The sequence below is a fragment of the Schistocerca americana genome, chromosome 7 (genome assembly GCF_021461395.2).
Source record: "Schistocerca americana isolate TAMUIC-IGC-003095 chromosome 7, iqSchAmer2.1, whole genome shotgun sequence".
In the NCBI taxonomy this organism is placed as follows: Eukaryota; Metazoa; Arthropoda; class Insecta; order Orthoptera; family Acrididae; genus Schistocerca; species Schistocerca americana.
The window spans coordinates 616,913,145-616,933,066 of record NC_060125.1 but is presented as its reverse complement, the minus strand read 5'-3'; the positions used below and the strand labels follow the sequence as shown (position 1 = coordinate 616,933,066).

The 19,922-nt window shown below is 40.8% G+C and overlaps 1 protein-coding gene across 1 annotated transcript in view; it reads left to right on the top strand.

The window, feature by feature from the left end:
• Positions 1-12,554, top strand: part of LOC124623147 (cytochrome P450 6a2-like) — a 128,747-nt gene extending 116,193 nt beyond the window's left edge. The window contains exons 6-7 of the mRNA XM_047148938.1: positions 1,091-1,342; positions 11,111-12,554. Of these exons, the coding sequence (XP_047004894.1) occupies positions 1,091-1,342; positions 11,111-11,292 (434 nt within the window). The 3' untranslated portion in view covers positions 11,293-12,554. The remainder of the gene's footprint in view (positions 1-1,090; positions 1,343-11,110) is intronic.
• Positions 12,555-19,922: the final 7,368 nt, after the last annotated feature.

The window sequence follows — 19,922 nt, the reverse complement described above, 5'->3', positions numbered from 1 at the left end:
ATACGTTAGCATTATAAAAAGAATGCTCTGGCTCGGTCACACATTATTTGTTAGTACTTGCTCACACAAAAATTATAAGACTACAAAAAATTAATAGAGATGCTGACGTGTAAGTGTTGCTCTCTGTACCCCCTAGGCCTAGCGGTAATGAAACTTTTCTTTTGGGCATTAACACACCAAGTTCCGTCGAAAAGAAAGCTCCGGTATTATTTACCGGGTCTCGGTCACACTGCGAACGAAGCGGAAAGTAAACTTTCAGTTTCTTAAAAATTTTTTTCTTCGTATCAAAATTCATGTATATGAGATATCACCTCAGCCACGCGTCCAGACTCGTGGATTTCCTTCAGAGATATTACATTATCTAGTAGCTGACGGAAAGACAAGTAGTGAAACGAAAGTTATGTTTGACGTATCCAAAGGACGCGTGATTCACCCTTTCTTGTTCTTCATCTAAAATTAAAAATTTTGGAGAAATCATGAGCTTTATTCTTAGACTGTTTTAAAGATGTAAAGCCTTCGAATAATGTCGAGTGGAGTCTACAAACGAACGAAGTGAATCAAAGAATTATCCAGATAAGATGCGTATTCTGGACAGTGAAATACAGAGGAGTTCCGGTTAAGACATTCACGGATTTCTACAGTATCACGGAGACGTAGATCTTTTCAGGTAAGTTCGTAAGAGAGCCTTTCTAAAGCTCTCTTGTTGTGAAGGGATAACAGGTGCAACTGCAGGTCTCCTATCGTTGTACTATCTGCAGACGATCTGTCTGTTTGAGAATTTGCTGTATTAAGTTCTCTGACGTGGAAACACTGAAGAAAATTTAGATTTTATTTCGTTGACGGCTGTCTTACATCCGCTGAAGAACTTTCGTCCTATGGTAATGTCAGGTAATTGGTAGTAAACCGCCCGTTCACCCACATCTGTTTACCATTACACATGTGGATGGTGACAGTCTGGTCAACAAAAGGAGATGACGGTAGACGCTGAGCGGAATAGAATACCCCAATGTGATCTTAGCAATAAGGGCGTGTCTTTCTCTGTGTGGAATCTCTGTGTGGCTCTCAGTAAGCCCCACTAACCTCCTTGCAGAGACGCTGCGCATGTACCCGCCGCTGCCGTTCCTGGACCGCGTGTGCGAAGTGCCGTACAAGCTGCCGGGGTCCGGCGCGGTAATCGAACCCGGCACCAGGGTCTTCATTCCGGTGTGCGGCCTGCACAGCGACCCCCGGTACTTTCCGCAGCCCGACAAGTTCGACCCAGAAAGGTTCAGCGAGCAGAACAAAGCCAGCATCAACCGCAACGCCTACCTTCCCTTCGGAGAGGGACCGAGGAACTGCATTGGTAAGTCTATGCCCGCGACTGTACTACACTCTGTTCTACTGCTCTCGAAGACTGTTTTCACTTTTGACAGTTTTGGAATATTAAATGACACAACATTTACACACATGTGGCTGCGCCAATAACTTTTATTCGTCACACTAAACATGTTCCTCACCAAATGACCCTTTAAAGAGTATTTCTGTCCGAGAGAACTGAAAAATACAGTACTGGAAAATGCACGATTTGGCTTTACAGCCGGCCGGAGTGGCCGAGCGGTTCTAGGCGCTACAGTCTGGAACCGCACGACTGCTACGGTCGCAGGTTGGATTCCTGCCTCGGCATGGATGTTCGTGATGTCCTTAGGTTAGTTAGGTTTAAGTAGTTCTAAGTTCTAGGGGACTGATGACCTCAGAAGATAAGTTCCATAGTGCTCAGAGCCATTTGGCTTTACAAAAGTTCAAGTAAGGCAGCACGTAGCAGAACACATACGCAATAAAATAAAGCTATAAATTAATATTATGAAGACCAAAAATGTGGACTTAACAGTAGCCCTGAATTTTATTTCAGCTTTAATACTTGAAAATTATCAATTTAAACTTACGTACCAGTTATTCACGTAAGGAGAAGTTTCCATTTTGGACCTGTAAAATACACCTGGAAAACATGTTGCAGTAAAGGCTTTCCTAATTTTTTATATTATAATAGTTTCTTTGGTCGCTGCGTAGAGGCTATGCGAACTCATGTGTTTACTTTCCACTAACATCTAAATAGTTTAAAATAAAAATTTCAAGTCTCTAAATATTGAGTTAACAACATAATTTCCAAACAAACGAAATAACGCGCACAAATTCAAAATCATCTGTTATATTGTAAAGTCCTTTCCTATTTTTTCAGTTCTATTTGTTTCGTTGGTCACTGGGTACAAACTATTCGAACTCACGTGGTTACTTTCCACAAATATCTAACTAATTTAAAATAAAACTTTCAAGTCTCTTAATATTGAGTTAACAACATAGTTTCTAAACAAACTAAATAACGTGCACAAATTCAAACTCATCTATTATATTGTAAAGTCATAGTAATAACAATTTCATGTGCCATTTACAAATATTCGTTTTTTAAATTAAAACGCCTTTTCATTGGTGCAATCTATATTTATTTAGGAACATAAAAATAAATTTAATAGATAAATAAAGGACAGATAGCAGCAAAAATATATAGTTTCAACTTATAAAACGAATATTTGTGTAATTGCTGCAGAGAATGGTCACCCCAACAAAGTTGTCGCTTTATTATCACTTCGGAATGAGCACATTAATACTACGCGTAATACATAAAGGTTGTCGTTTGGTTCGTTTTTCCCTCCATTTCTTCCTTTCTCTTTCTGCTGGCCTTTTTCCTCTCTCCACATCATTTTGTTCAAGTTCCCTTCTTTGATCTTCCCTCTTGGCCAGCTTGCCATTTATGAATTTTGGTCTTGGAAATAAGGTGTTGGACATAGTCTGGTGTCACTCCTGTCAATTTCAGATCAGTTATGATCTCATTTTATCACATCCGTTATGGCCTTACTTTAGTTGTCAAAGAATTCGATTGTTTGTTTTATAAGTCCATCTCGGTTCATTGTTTTATTGTGCACATTGAACGTTAACCTTTGTCTTATAATGTCACCATAGATATTAGTGTATTCATTTCCTGTGTGCTTCTGAGTCGGTATTGTTCGTCTACAACTTTCAGTCTGAGAATTTTTCTTACAGTCATGCGCTCCTTTTTCTCACGGTATTCAATTCCTATTTTCCCGTTCAACATATGTGTTTCTGATGCATGGAAGCGTTCTGATTAAATTAAAGTGATGTAATGTCTTAGTTTAGTGTGCTCTGAGATACATTTCTTATTGCAGATATTTGAGTAAGTCGGTATGCAGTTCCTATCTTTTGGCCACTAATTACATAAACCAGTTTGATTTCCTGGAAATGGTAGGAAAATGTGACAAAATACTGATTTAGCAATTTATCCTAGACGTAAGAGGTAAATCAACTTTTATGGCGTCTGTAGACTTAGAAAACATTTTGGATAATGTTGACTGATGTAAACGCTTTGAAAGTCTTTTCTGAATACTGCCAATACGCGAACCACTTAGGGTTCTAACGGATTTGTTAAATAATACAATTTTAGGTTCTCTAAAGTGCGCCACAAAGGTCGAAGAATAGTTGACAACGGCAGTTTAACCTGAACCTAGGTCGGTAGTAGGCAACGGCATTGCAGCATTGGTACACCGGTTCCCGTCAGATGACCGAAGTTAAGCGCTGTCGGGCGTGGCCGGCACTTGGATGGGTGACCATCTGGGCCGCCATGCTCTGTTGCCATTTTCGGGTTCCACTCTGCCTCGCGATGCCAATTGAGGAGCTACTCGATCGAATAGTAGCGGCTCCGGTCAAAGAAAACGTCATAACGACCGGGAGAGCGGTGTGCTGACCACACGCCCGTCCTATCCGCATCCTCAACTGAGGATGACACGGTGGTCGGATGGTCCCGATGGGCCACTTGTGGCCTGTAGACGGAGTGCTTAGGTAGGTAGTACAATAAGCGACGTGCGCGTATTTTGTAAAGGCATAGAAGAAATCTTCACGTATTTTGATAAGAAAGAACTTTTAAGCGTTACTTTATTTTCGTGCAAAGATTGAATTTTCGTTCACGATCATATATGTGTGTGGAACATTCTCCATAACTGTCTTTCACATAAGCACACTAGTGCACTCTGAACAAATAATTGTGTATTACGAAAATATACAGTTTGTATGCCACAATGTATTATCTCGCCAAGACACGTCGTTTTTACTATACCCTGTTGCTCTAAGGTGTCGGAAAATTTGAATTTGGTGGCTAAACGTGATGTGGATACTGGTATTATGTAGTATTTGATTATGAAAATATAGTTAAGCCCTTTAGAGAACCGTGGCACAATAGATCCTATCAGTGAATGTCGCAGACTTCCTCAAAAGTCCGTTTCTGTACACCAATGGAACACAGTCGCATGTACGAGGTGCATTCAAGTTCTAAGGCCTCCGATTTTTTTTTCTAATTAACTACTCACCAGAAATCAATGAAACTGGCGTTACTTCTCGACGTAATCGCCCTGCAGACGTACACATTTTTCACAACGCTGACGCCATGATTCCATGGCAGCGGCGAAGGCTTCTTTAGGAGTCTGTTTTGACCATTGGAAAATCGCTGAGGCAATAGCAGCACGGCTGGTGAATGTGCGGCCACGGAGAGTGTCTTTCATTGTTGGAAAAAGCCAAAAGTCACTAGGAGCCAGGTCAGGTGAGTAGGGAGCATGAGGAATCACTTCAAAGTTGTTATCACGAAGAAACTGTTGCGTAACGTTAGCTCGGTGTGCGTGTGCGTTGTCTTGGTGAAACAGCACACGCACAGCCCTTCCCGGACGGTTTTGTTGCAGTGCAGGAAGGAATTTGTTCTTCAAAACATTTTCTTAGGATGCACCTGTTACCGTAGTGCCCTTTGGAATGCAATGGGTAGGGATTACGCCCTCGCTGTCCCAGAACATGGACACCATCATTTTTTCAGCACTGGCGGTTACCCGAAATTTTTTTGGTGGCGGTGAATCTGTGTGCTTCCATTGAGCTGACTGGTGGTATGTTTCTGGATTGAAAAATTGCATCCACATCTCATCCATTGCCACAACCGACGAAAAGAAAGTCCCATTCGTGCTATCATTGCGCGTCAACATTGCTTGGCAACATGCCACACGGGCAGCGGTGTGATCATCCGTCAGCGTTCGTGGCACCCACCTGGATGACACTTTTCGCATTTTCAGGTCGTCATGCGGGATTGTGTGCACAGAACCCACAGAAATGCCAACTCTGGAGGCGATCTGTTCAACAGTCATTCGGCGATCCCCCAAAACAATTCTCTCCACTTTCTCGATCATGTCGTCAGACTAGCTTGTGCTAGCCCGAGGTTGCTCGGTTTGTTATCACACGATGTTCTGCCTTCATTAAACTGTCACACCCATGAACGCACTTTCAACACATCCATAACTCCATCACCACATGTCTTCTTCAACTGTCGATGAATTTCAATTGGTTTCACACCACGCAAATTCAGAAAACGAATGATTGCACGCTGTTCAAGTAAGGAAAACGTCGCCATTTTAAGTATTTAAAACAGTTCTCATTCTCGCCGCTGGCGGTAATATTCCATCTGCTGTGCGGTGCTGCCATCTCTGGGACGTATTGACAATGAACACGGCCTCATTTTAAAACAATGCGCATGTTTCTATCTCTTTCCAGTCCGGAGAAAAAAAATCGGAGGCCTTAGAACTTGAATGCACCTCGTAGTTCAAGGTCAAAAGCAATAAAAGACACTATTAGCCAGTCAGTGACGACACTTACACTTTTCAAGTGCAGAATATGTTGCATCAACCTCAACTCCGCTAAAATTGTGCTGGACAGATTATGAAAGTTCGTTTTAATACATCCGGCAACTGAGCCTCGTTTACGCCTAAGTATCTAACTCAACTATTACTGTATTGCCTGTTTAGCATGTTATTTTAACCATACATGCTCTGCACTGATACAGAATAATAACACAGATAATTTAAAACTTGGAATAACATTGTGGCACTTAATCTGAGAATCGACAGTCATGTTTCAGGCATCAAGTGTGTCTCAAGCTGTAAATTACACAGCAATGCACGCTTCTGGCCACACCTACTATTAGATTATGACTCACACACTGTCAGCTTCTGGTGTTCGAGTTCTATCTGAGTTATGAATGACCATTTATTTCTTTGGATCTGTCAACTACCACAGTCTTGCCTGCTTAGCGTATTGCGTAATATTTTAGATGACGAATGTTTTGTACAGTTATAGAACAACAACAACAAATCAAACCATTTAATTGTGGAAATATTTAATCTGTGGCTCCACTGTACTTTGAAATAAGCGTCATGCAAAGATCAAACATAGCTCGTTACCAAGTGAGCATTAACCTTCAAATTAGATCATGAGTTCTACGTGTATTTTGATTAATTAGGATAATTTAGATGTGTAAGTATATAATTTTAGCGTCCATTTTGCCTTCAACCAGATGGGGTTCAAATATTGACCTTTACTCGTACCAGATAGGAGATGCAGAGAACAAGATAGGATATATCTGACTCGTTGTTTCCTTTTAATGGGCAGTAAAACACTGAGCTGCGTGACAACTGAATGTGTGTGTGTGTGTGTGTTTGTGTTTGTGTTTGAGAGCGAGAGACAGAGAGAGAAAGAGAGAGATCCAGATGGCTGTGACCATTGCTTTCCACATCTGCCTTTCTAATCTGCGATGGTGGTCGATGTGTCAACAGTTCTGCTCCCACACGATCACCGGCCTCATCATGGGCTTTGTTAAGCGTTATTACTGGTTCTTGAAACTTTGTAAGTAGGCTTTCGTTGGATATTTGATGTCTGTCGTCAGGCATCTGGCAACACAGTTATGCTCTGCGCTGAACCAAACAAACGTGTGAACACTTACCCCAATTTCCAGTCGTATCAAGACCTGTGCATCTTCATGTTTCAAGTGGTGCAGTTCCTCCGACACTTAATGGTCTTCCAAAGATCCATAAGGAAGAAATTCCTGTGCGTCCAATAGTGAGAAACATTGTCTCTTCAACGTATGACTGTGCCAGATGGTTATCGTCGTTATTAAGATCTACTGTGCGAAAATGTGTTCATCACATACGTAACTCTGCCGACTTCATTGGAAAACTAAAATCACTGCGAGTGAGCAGTTCTGGTATATTAGTCAGTTTCGATGTACGAGTATTGTTTTTGTCCGCAAAGTTTCCCCATTCGGAATATTATCTTTTATCGGCAAAACCTTCGATAAAGGGATTTCAGCTTTGTTTAAACATAGCAAGACTTGAAAATAGTTTTTATTTAATCAGATTTTTTTTAAGAAAGACTGATGTTGTCGTCAAGGGTAGTCCCTTTTGTCGGCCCTTGTGGCCAACTTGTTTATGGAGGGCTTCGAGGAAATGGCGCTGGAATCTGCAAGCTTGAAGCACAGAGCATTTTACTCTTATGTTGATGACAGATTTGTAGTGTCGCTCTATGGTGAAGATAAATTACAAGAATTTTTAAACCACCTGAATTCCAGACACAGACACGAAATTCGAAAAAGAGGAATGCTTCCCATTTTTGATGTTTTTGTACGACGCAAAGATGACGCCACTTTGAGACATGTAGTATATCGAAAAATGACGCATACCGATTTACATTTAAGTGCAAATAGTTGCTATGTCTTTCCCAGACGATGAGTGTTCTCAGGACTCTGGTACACAGAGCACACATAACCGCTGTGAGAGCAGTTTGGAGGACGAGCGTCTTCGCTTGAATAGAATTTTTGAAACCGATGCCGACTCTACCCAGCTGATACGTACGGCTCTATGAATGAAACCAACGGTGGGCGCGAGAAATGCAGAAGAAGACACTCAAAGTTTGAAGTCCATAGCTTTCCTGAAAAATGAGGTCCACCAATAATAGGACGTAACTTCAGCAAACACAAGGTAAGGGCGATTTTTGCCCTTTACCAAAGAGAGCAGCACTTCTGGGTTCCACTGAAAACGATTTGGTGCTTCGGAAGCCTGGGGTTTACAAGACACACTGTGAGCATGGCCAATTATACAGCGGACTGACGACACGTCAGCCCTTGAAAGATGCATAGAACACCATAGGTAGCAGAGCACTGTATTGGCATTGGGCACTGTATGATGTACGACGGCGTAGAAATTTTAGTCTCGACTTCATCTTTCTGGGACTCACTTGCGAAAGAAGCAACTGAAATTCGGTTGGAACCGAATTTAATTTATAGATTTAGAGATATAGCGGCTTCAGCTTTGCTAAATCGTGGAATCTGTCAGTTTCTTACAAGCTTAAAAAGACGTCGCCACAGTGTATCTCACACTGATACATCGATAACACAGCGTGGATCGACCGTGCAGCCACAGACATAATTCACACAGATATTGTACCTCTTTGCGACCGATCAAACGTCTCTGGCGTCTTGTATACCTGTGACCGCATGCGCAGTGGCGCGATCTGCGGGTTTAAAAGGACGGGACGAGTGCTGGAGTGGCTCACTCTTAAGATGACTGAATGACACACGTGTGTAATGTTACAAGATGAAGCTGAATTTGTGCGGCTGTACGCCCGAAATTTAGTGCAGTTATCAAAGCCAGGCTAAACATTTGCGCAACTGTTTTCGGATAGTACTTCATTATAAACTACAATATCTATAGTGATATTAACACTGTCCACCGGATAGCTAATACATAAAAAAGACAGCCTGACGTTATTCCACGTTTCAAAATGAATATTTATGTGTGATAACATCCTGTGAGTGTCTTAACCACGAAACGGTCGTCTGGCCACAAATGAGATTTGATACCTCATATGGCCGTACTTTTCATTAACACTCGTAGTTGTGGTACTCCGTCAGACCCTGATGTCTTATATCGAGTTAGAGATTTCATTTGCCTTTCAACACCACTAATATTGCTCACTAGATCACTCATTTTACAAGGGAACCTCCCCATCACACCCCCGTCAAATTTAGTTATAAGTTGGCACAGTGGATAGTCCTTGAAAACCTGAACACAGATCAATCGAGAAAACAGGAAGATGTTGTGTGGAACTATGGAAAAAATAAGCAAAATATACAAACTGAGTAATCCATGTGCAAGATAAGCAACGTCATGGATAGTGGGAGCTCAGGAGCGCCGTGGTCCCGTGGTTAGCGTGAGCAGCTGTGGAACCAGAGGACCTTGGTTCAAATCTTCCCTCGAGTGAATAGATTACTTTATTTTCGCAAAGTTATGATCTGTCCGTTCGTTCATTGACCTCTCTGTTCATTGTAATAAGTTTAGTGTCTGTGTTTTGCGACCGCATCGCAAAACCGTGAGATTAGTAGACGAGAGGACGTGCCTCTCCAATGGGAACCGAAAACATTTGATCGCAAGGTCATAGGTCAACCGATTCCTCCACAGGAAAACACGTCTGATATATTCTATACGACACTGGTGACGGCATGTGCGTCACATGACAGGAATGTGTTCTCGACCCACCTAACTTGTACACTTGGCGAATGGGTAAAAAGATCCTTCTACCTTGCCCGATTTAGGTTTTCTTGTGGGTGTGATAATCACTCCCAAAAAAGTGATGAAAACATAAGCGTTTGTCACACAAACTGCAACAAATGAATGCAACAGTTCCACAGTCGCACAGTTTTCCCTGTGCTCTGTCAAAACATATGTTTTTAACGTTTTCAAATTTTTCCGTGTGTAGACTGTCAAATCCTGCATATGCCCAAGCAAATCTGAACATGTCCTGGAATTTTGGAGAGCGAAGTTTATTATGTGTGAGTGCCTCAACTTTGATAATTGCCCGAAAATAAAAAATTAAACTTTTCACTCGAGGGAAGACTTGAACGAAGAACCTCTCGTCACGCTAACCACGGGGCCATTTTTTTTTGTTTTTCTTTTTTTTGGACCGCTTTTTTTATTATATATTTATATATCAGGTAGTGGTGTGGGGTGGCGGAGGCAAGGTGGGCAGGGGTCGCGACCCAAGGCCTGGCCACGATGTCTCTTCCCTCCCATCCTGGTGATATGGTACAAAGGATGCAGTTGGTGTATTATTGTGAATTTTTTTAATTCTATTTATTCATTTATTTATTTTTGATTTTTTAAATTATTTGTATTTATTTTTTAACAGTAAGGAACTGAAAAGTAGTAAGTGCACTCGTTGCGTCGAGTTGGGGACACACATAACTAAAAACATGCTAATAGATGTAGGAAAAGGCATAAAGAAATAGAGCAAAGTGCGGAGCTAAGGAAACCATGAAACAAAACTGAAAGATGGAATCCATACCACCATTAACCAGTGCTACATCTTACACCGGATGGGAAACAAAAACTGCGAAGACCTTTTCGCTCCGGGGATAAAAAGAGGAAATGGGGCAAATACTGCTACAGAGTGTGAGGATTCACGATGAAACTCTCCGTCTGTTGTATCATCCAGGTATGACTTCTCGTAATGACCAAGGTAGATCCCACGTTGTTCTGTGTAGTGTTCTATCATCGTCTTGTAATTTTAGCTTTTCTTACCCGTGATGTTCCAGCTACGTGGAGGGTCGTGGAACGCACTCCACAAATAATTGGTAAAATATTGTCGATACTTTGTGTTACGGAGGATCTTGCAATGTCGTTCCTGCAAATAGTTCCAAAAGTCTAAAATGTCCTTAGTGCCGTCTTGAAGCAAATAATGCACTGCATGTCCACGAAGCCACGTCATTGCATTAATTTTAGTGCGTGGGTAATACGTCTCATCCGGGAATAAGATAGTCTTGGGGTCGATATGATTCAGCATTACTCGAAGGAAGGACCACGGTGCTCCTGAGCTCACACTGTCCTTGATGTTGCATATCTTGCACATGGACTACTCAGTTTGCATATTTTGCTTATTTTTTTCATAGTTCCACACAACTTCTTCCTGTTTTCTCGACTGATCTGTGTTCAGTTTTTGAAGGCCTATCCACTGTGCCAACTCATAACTAAATCTGAGGGGGGTTCGATGGGGAGGTTCCCTAATTAGCAGCAGTACAGCTATTGAGTAATGGTTACAGTCCATGATTTTACGTTCTTGAGGGATATTCTAAGATATAATTCAACGTTTTGGCTCTTGTTCTGCTGTGTTCTAATTTGGTCGCGGTCTCGTCTACCTGCTACAGGAATGCGGTTCGGCCAACTGCAGACCAAGGTGGGGCTGGCATCGATGCTGCAGAAGTTCCGTTTCGAGACGTGCGACGAGACGGCAGTGCCGCCCAGGTTGGCACCCCTGTCATTCGTCATGGCGCCCGTGGCTGGCGTCTTCCTCAGGGTGACGCGGCGCAGGGAGGCTGCACCGGCCTAGACTCGCCGCAGGATGAGGACCCCGAGCCGAGTCTGACCTGCCGTGTCGTCTACACGTACACTACTCCTGATGTCTGTCCTTGTTCGGTGCACAGGCTGTAAAAAGTCTTTCCACCCACAACAATGACACTGGATGCCATGTATATGCCTACGAGGATATGATTTGTGGTTCTCTATACCTCCGCATGTGGAAAACACACGCTTGTAAAAATGAATAAATCTGCTACTACATACCGTATAATTTTGTGGCATATTTTAACAAAATCTGTAAATAGTATTTGTATTTACAACATTAGGAATTCACTTGTAAAAAATGGGCGAATCCCTCTACAAAAACCTCCAGAAGGTAGTTCATTCTTGACACACATGGCTACAGATTAGTTAGCCAGATGAGTCACGCTCTGATGTGTTCCAGACAATCCTGCACGGATATGTATGAAGAAAACGCAGCATCAGCGAGACCTGTTTTGATCTTAGGAATCATGCACGAATGAGGAACAAGTTAGTTTTCGTCCAGGAGTCAAAATGGAAATATAGTAGACCACTTCGGCTCGTACGACTTGAAAGGAAAATGTCCGATGTAACAGAACACCGATTCTGCCATTAAACGGCCCGAATCAAGATAAAATTTCAGTTAATGTTAGAACTCTAAGAAGAGATAAAGCGAAGATTATATATCTTGCCACTTGTCTACTTGTCTCCTAAATCTATTTTGAAAAGCGTTGGGTAATGTCTACAAAAGGAACCAAATCAGTGTGGTGGAAAACTGGGACGGGAGCAGGCATACTTCTTTTTAGTTGTGAGGAGAGCCTTCTTGGTATCTCAGGTGTAATCTGCATAATGGAAACAGTAACTTTGAAAGTTAATTGTTAGTTTTGTAAACTCATGTTTGTAAGCGTCTGGTTGGCATCTGAAAAATTCGTACTAAACTAATTTTGATATTGAAATACGTAAATATCAGTGCAGAGCGACAGAATTACGTTAAAATTAATTTTTTGAACGAAAGTATGTGAAGCTAACGCTGTACGATGCGAAATCCAAGCTAGCCAGTACGTCAACTGCGAGAGAGCAATCGTTTTCAATGAAATTTACATATGCTGTTTAACTGCAAAAGAAATGACTCAGATTAAAATGTTGGTCCTGAATATTGTCAGCATTCATCTTCAGTCTTGCAAACAATGAGTGTACCAGAATTACTAACTCAATTACACAAAAAATGAACGTAACATTTAACCCATCTGACTTGCTGCTAAAACTGCTGGAAAACGCACAAGATAGAACCTTATTTTGATATCATTTGCCAATATTAAGCCTTTGAAGTAATATGTTATTTTCAGAAATAAGACTGACGGTCACTGTGCCTTACAGTAGACTTGAAATTTGGTGGTAATTAAATTTGTTATCCTACCTGTGCGCAAGGAACGCTCGTCTGTTCAGCAACCTGTTACTATTAAGATAATAATGAAACTGTCAAGAACACAAATTTCATTTACCGTACTTGCGATGTGCAACGCAAGACTGTAGGCATCTTATTGCTTTTCATAAAGAAGTTTCTGTAGCACACAACTCGTGATCTGCAATGCGAGTATGCAAACACATTCATAAAGGCAGAGAATGGAAAATGAGGAAAAAACTTAACGACTGATAATTGAAGACAAAGACTCCAATTATAACTATGCTTCATTAAGTTATAACCATAATACACGCTTACATGGAGTTCTCACAATTAGATAAATAGCCGACCGAGCGGTTCTAGGCGCCTCAGTCGGGAACCGCGTGACCGCTACGGTCGCAGGTTCGAATCCTGCCTCGGGATGGATGTGTGTGATGTCCTTAGATTAGTTAGGTTTAATTAGTTCTAAGTACTAGGGGTCTGATGACCTCAGATGTTAAGCAGCCACCCGAACCGTGGCAAGGCGCCCGAGACCGCACGGCTACCCCGCGCGGCAACAATAAGAAACTACACAATTACAAATATAAAAAACTGTATTACCTTACATGGAGGACTACATAATTTCTCCATTAATACAATTCCACTTACTCAGTATCTGTCATCTAAACATTACTACAAAATCCTTCCAAAGTGCTGCAACCTCCACTGCACGGCAGGCCAGCCTCCAACGTTTTCAAATCAAGTACGTAGTCAGACTGTGTACCACACACTCACTGCTACTCTGGCAAACTAAAATTTACTTCTCTGACCAACATCCGTGGTCCCAGGAACTGACTTAAAAGGATACTGCAGAGGTTGACTGCATTATCAAATTCACAATGTCATTCACATTTATTACTAGAAAAGTTTCGTAGCAAATGAAACAGTCACCTTTAAACTTCCTTGGGAAATGATCTGTGCAGCTTGAAAAGCTGAAAAGCACTATGGGCTTTAACATCTGAGGTCATCAGTCCCCTAGAACTTAGAAGTACTGAAACCTAACTAACCTAAGGACATCACACACATCCATGCCCGGGGCAGGATTCGAACCTGCGACCGTAGCGGTTCCAAATTCGAAAAGTATCTTTGGCAGCCTCTATGTCTTCTAATTTGTGTGAAAAGCAGTTCTTGTATTGTGAGTACTCCATCTTTACGTTTCATTAAAGAAGAAACTGCTTAAATCTTCCCTATTTTCTTTCCTAAGAGATGAAACAATACTTTTTCTTTTTGTTAAGTGTCCACTGTTGATCCACTTAGTGAAAATAAGAGTCCGTCCGGTTTGAGCAGACGACAACGTGTTTGTCTACAGTCATCTGACGTCTTTTCTCCAAACCTACCTCTGGCAATAGCTTCCACTTAAGATAGTTGGATCAGTTCGGCTAGTGGAACTTCTGACAACGAAATCAGTAACGTCTCTGGCTTGTGTTTTGGACAACGACAGCCTGACTGTCTCTGGTGAACGTCAAGATTTCCGGTGGAGAAGAAGAGTGCTCCTGTTCAGGTAAGAGAGTTGTTGGATTCTAGGACTATGGCTGCAGGTGGTCGTGTGTTTATCAAAACAGTTAACTTGAAGACGCTGTGGACAATGCTACCATGTTATCCACTATGTTCATCCAAAATATTTGGCGAGGGATAAAAGGTAATGTCTGTGGTCCAAGCCCGTGACCGGCCTATTGACCTGACGGCTGACAGGATGCAGTCTTTCTACGCCATGGCACTAGTAGCTGGAGATTGGCGGATCCACCGCCCCGCCTACGTTTTTCTGACTGGAAAGACCCTCACTCCTTGTTTGATAACAGGCCGACTTAACGCGGGTTTGTCCCGGTGACGATTTGGAATGAGAAAAATCTCCGCAATATTCCAGGTTGAACCTGAGATCTCCAGAAACAGAATCTAGAGTTCTACCCAGTTGACGTGAATATCTGCCTGGGCGCTTGTAATTTCACTCCTTCATTATGGGTGTTACCACAAAACTAGCAGTTTACCCAGAACCATGGAGGGCAGTCAGCAGGTACTTACGAGCCGGGATGCGAATTGCAGCATCGGGGCTGTTCGGGCAACACAAGGTAGATCGGGCCAAGCACTCCAATGTTCCCACTGTAGGGTCAAAACGGAACTATTACTAGGTAAAGTATTTGTGACGAGCCTCCCAGGCCACGAAACTGTTGTACCAAGCGCAGCAGGAAACAGCTCATCAGCACGACAAATAGACTCAATTTCAGTTCAATTCAGTTCAATTTATCACCACGAATTTTAGACCTGTTATCTGGAAATTCTAAGCAGGTCGTAGAAATTAAATAATCATGGTGACATACAATGTTTTGTATTATTTATACAGTAATGAATTATATTAATAACGACCATTTGTAATACGAATGAAGAGATAAAGCAGAATATTGAAAATAAGAATCAGTTAAAAATAATATGAAATAAAAGGAATTTACTTACGTTAGAATTGGAGAGGTATTACTAGATACGTTTCTGGCAGTCCGAAAATAACTCGAGGTTTGTTGACTACTCGTGTACCTACTTCTATACTTGTTGTTGCTGCACTATATTACGTTGCCCACACTGGAATGTTTCTCTTCATTAAATTGATATATGCCTCTCATTATCTATACTGGGGGTAACGCTTCTTGTGATCTGTTGACGTTATTCTGATATTCGCATCGCCCACTTAGTCTTGCAGACTGAAATTTAAGGAGCTGCCTTTTACACATTCAGTGTACACATATATGAACTTTAGTCCATATAGACAGTAGTCTAATTATCTGCAGGTTCTCTCTACCTGAAAAAGGGTGCAACTGAAAACGACATGATCAGCGGAGCCTTCATATACATATTCATAGGTTGGTGTGTTGCTACACGCACACTCGATGCAGACGTTTCGGATGTGAACCGTGACGTGTTAATTGGCGCACCATACTTCGAGTAGGCGTAATGTTACGTAGCTAGCGATCATTCCTCATGCTTGGAAATATGCTGTATACCAGCGTTCAAGTGTTTCCACGGTCTCACTCCGCCATTCTTCAAACTTACAGGCTTTCAAATATCTTTTATCAGTAATATGAGTTCATATGGTCTCATATGCACACCATCTTATTGTTCAGGTCCCAATCAATACTGCGCTGCCCTGGAATGTAGCACGATATTCGTCAGATATATCATGACAATTACCAGTACACCATCTACAGCTGTTGTGCGAAAAGCACTGGTGAGCCTCAGAAACATACTTCACGGAATTAGACACGGTACATCTTAAAGACAAGTGTTAGTCTTTTCGTTGTGCTTTGGACTTCCCTAAAGGATATGACATAATAAGGGACTAACAGCTTTTAGTATAGTACTTGATAATGGCATAAAAGCCGAAATCTAAATGGTACAGAAGGTAAAGATAGTAACGCAAAGTGTGTGACGACTGCGATTCTACCCTGTCACTAAGTATCGCTAAAATACCCGAAAAATACCGTGTTAACTAAAGCAGTCCAAATCAAGCCGTATCTAAATAGACGTTTCTCCAAATTTTACTTCCCAACACAATATCTGGCCGTGCATTTATCCCATTTTAGCATAGAATAACCATATTAAATAAGATTTAAGGACATTGACAAATAAATTTGTTTCTAACATCAATAAACAAAAGAAAGCCAAACTTGAGTGATGAACCCACAATTTTATACGACTCTCATTCAAAGTAATCACAACCCGTGTGGTTTGACAGCTACCCACCTTTGAATTACCCACTATAGAATGTTAGCACCAACAGCAAGTGAGCTTCACTGTCATTGGTCGACGTTTAAGAAATTAATGGCGGGCGCCCTTGTCCAAGTAGCAAAGCATTACAATACTTCAGGTAAATGCTACGGCACACGAATTTAGACACATACCCTCCAAAAGTTATAAAAAATACACATGCAGCGGCAGCGGATTTAAAATGTAAAAAAAACAATAAAAGTGGAAATAATTAAAAGGGAAATGGCTACTGCTAATGAAAGTCAACTTCGTGGGGAACACTTTTATTCTAAAGAAGACAAATATTACGTGTATGTCAGCCAAAAGGAAATTAAAATTGTTTGCAATAATTTTGAGTCTTCGAGAGGAGAGCGCTGCTTTTAAATCTTATCTTGTGTGTTGCGACGATATTCGCGATATCGACGGCAGCTGGCTGGTCCTGGTGAAACGCTGAGATCTGCTCCCACGGTCGTGTGATTGCAGCTGATGATTTTTCCTCGTAATCGGGCGGACGGTGGTATTCATTAAGCTGCAAATCTGATTACAGTAGCGTTTTGCAGGCCACAGGTTGGTCGATGTAATAGTTGTTACAGATGTCCGTATGTGCACAGTATTAATGTTTCTGGCACACATTATTTAAGTTTACTTATGCCACACACAGTTTATAAAACTTGCCGACGGCGAATTCTATAGAAAGTCAATTCGTTTTATGATGCCGCGATCGCGAAAAACCGTCCTGGGCAGGAATGTACTCACACACAATAGACAGTTCGCATAATTTCATAACGACTGTTACTGATTATAGGCGTCCGACAGTTCATCGAAACGCGAATAAATATGTAAGTTCACAGTACCTGAGTGTACGAAAACACAGTCAAAATACAAGTGCAGTTCAATTCACTGACACAAAGCTACAATACCGCCCATTCTCGGTTGCATTGTCATAGTCACTTCGTCTCACGGCCCAGTCTCAGTATTTACTTCGCCCAGTTTCTACACTCACTATTATCATATCACGTACTGGTACAAAACAGTCATTCAAAACGTACATCGCTTGCCACTAAAGTCAATCTTCACCAGTTCGTAAAAGTCACAACTCCCACAGTAAAACATGTGTCCGCCTCTCTAGCTACCCAACAACACACACTCCCTTTGTTGGATCGACTATCCATATTGCTCTCTCTCTCTCTTTCTCAATACTCTCGCCCACAGATTATACAACATCAAAGCAAATTACATATCTCTTCACACAACTATTTTCTACCAAACTTATTACAGTAAACGATAAACACAAAAAAAATTAAAGCTTTTCACAATCAATAAACTCTAAACATATTTATCTACTTACAAAAAGGAAATAACTTCCAGTTACATATTACATCTAGAAAATAACTTTTATCTCTATATTACAGGACAAAAGAAAAATGCGCTACAACATCAAAGATATATGGAGAGACGGAAAAAAAAAGAAGATAAATATACATATATCTATCGCAAAATAACGATGTCTTCACAAGTGATATGGGAGTTTACTCTTTTAAGAAATGAAGAAACAGTTATTGATAGTAGAGAGGCTGTGCTGTCAGTAATGGTCAGATTCACATTTATTAGATAACACTGGAAATGTCTTGAAGGTACTTTTCAATTGAAGCTAATTTGTGGGATACACTGCTTTGTTTCTACAATTTCCACCAAAGTTCTCACAACTTATAACACTCCAGTCCGCTACTGCTATACCATAACCTCGAAGCTGGAGTCAGTTTGCAAAACAGAATTATTTTGTTAGAGTAATTATGTCATAAAGCAACATAGCAGTGTTACCCTCTGAGAGGAATTTTGTTATGTTGACCGTATTGTACCTAATGGAAGTGTCTTATCGAAAGTGAAAGTCAGAATTACGTAAACATTTAAACAGCATCAAATAATATTATACTTAGCTATACTGTTTGGAGAGTAAAGAAAACGGTCGCCAGCCTAATTAGGATTGAGAATGATTAACATTCTTGTTTAAGAAATTAGGTATGAGTAACTTTAACGGATAACACAACCTATAATTTACCACACGTGAGTGCAATGAACTCTGACACCTGCCTATGTTAACGTTAAGGTTGGAACTAACAACTAGAGCAGCACAAACTATTTGCTAAAATATAACAGATACCGAGACACACTATTACTTTCAAGGCTTATTCAAACTGAATGGTCTTGATAACATTACTGTTAACATTCACTGCAGGATCATAAATTGCACATAGGTTAAGTCTCTTTCAGTTAAATACTTTACTATTTAAAATGAAAGTTAATTGGAATTCACTAACAGGTTACTTCTCACTGTCTTTTGAATAAAGATATTATTGTTTTCATAAATAGTGGTAAAGGATAACCTGTGGATCTTATTACACTAATAACATGCCCTTTCAATAACCCAAAGAAACAAGTGCTTGGCAAGCCAATATAACTTTCCACAAATGCAATTCACGGCTTTTGCTGCAGTAAGACACTATGTTGACAAATTTACAAGAAACTGAATCACCTTTTAACATTTAATACAGACAGCACAATGATCATTAACTAAGCAAAACTTTATAAGCCTCAGTTTTATGAACTTTTAATCTTTAAAAGAAACAGCCACAGTCTTCTACTTGCAAGTGAATGATTAAATAGGTGGGTTTGAAACTCCACAAAACTGTAAATTAGACTATTTCCATCACTGGGAGGCTTTCACGAGACTACATTTACTACCTCCCACAATTTCACTAAATCTACAGTAAATCTGAACACTCCCTTGTTACCAAAGATCAAACAACATTATTTAATGTTCTGAGGCTTTCATTTTTTTTAACAAACTAGGGCACTCGGTAATCATAGTTCAAATGGAGAGGAACCTGAGAGGTGTTGTGATAGGGAAAAAATCAAGGTAAGTACATGAATTCAGTTATAAGTTATCTTATATTTGTGCACATTAAAACATTCAGTAAGCTGATCCTTCACTGTACATCATTATAGTATTCCGTTACAGTGATTGCACAATGTGGTGGCAACTGTATGTTGGTAGGTGGATTCGCAAGCGGAATTGCTGGATTCTGGCTCTTCTTGGTGGCGATGATGAATACCAATTCCAGAATCGTTCCATCTATTTATCCATCCATCCGAGGCATTGGAAAGTAGCAGAAAAAGCCTCTCTAGGAACCGGCACAATATGCAATTTTAACATGGCAGTGCAGAGTTTGGTAGCTCGTCCCCGACTGGCTCTTGTTCCACCTTTTCTACCTAGGCCGACCACAATTTGCGCGCACTACACAGTTCCGTTCCCGATGGGAACCACAACAACTCTTACATACAGACTAACTAAGAATCCTAAGTGAAGGTCAGCAGTTTACATAACAACCACCAAACATTTTAAATAAAACAAAACATTTGCACACATTGACATTTCTATGAAAAATTATTCACACAGAAATTACAAT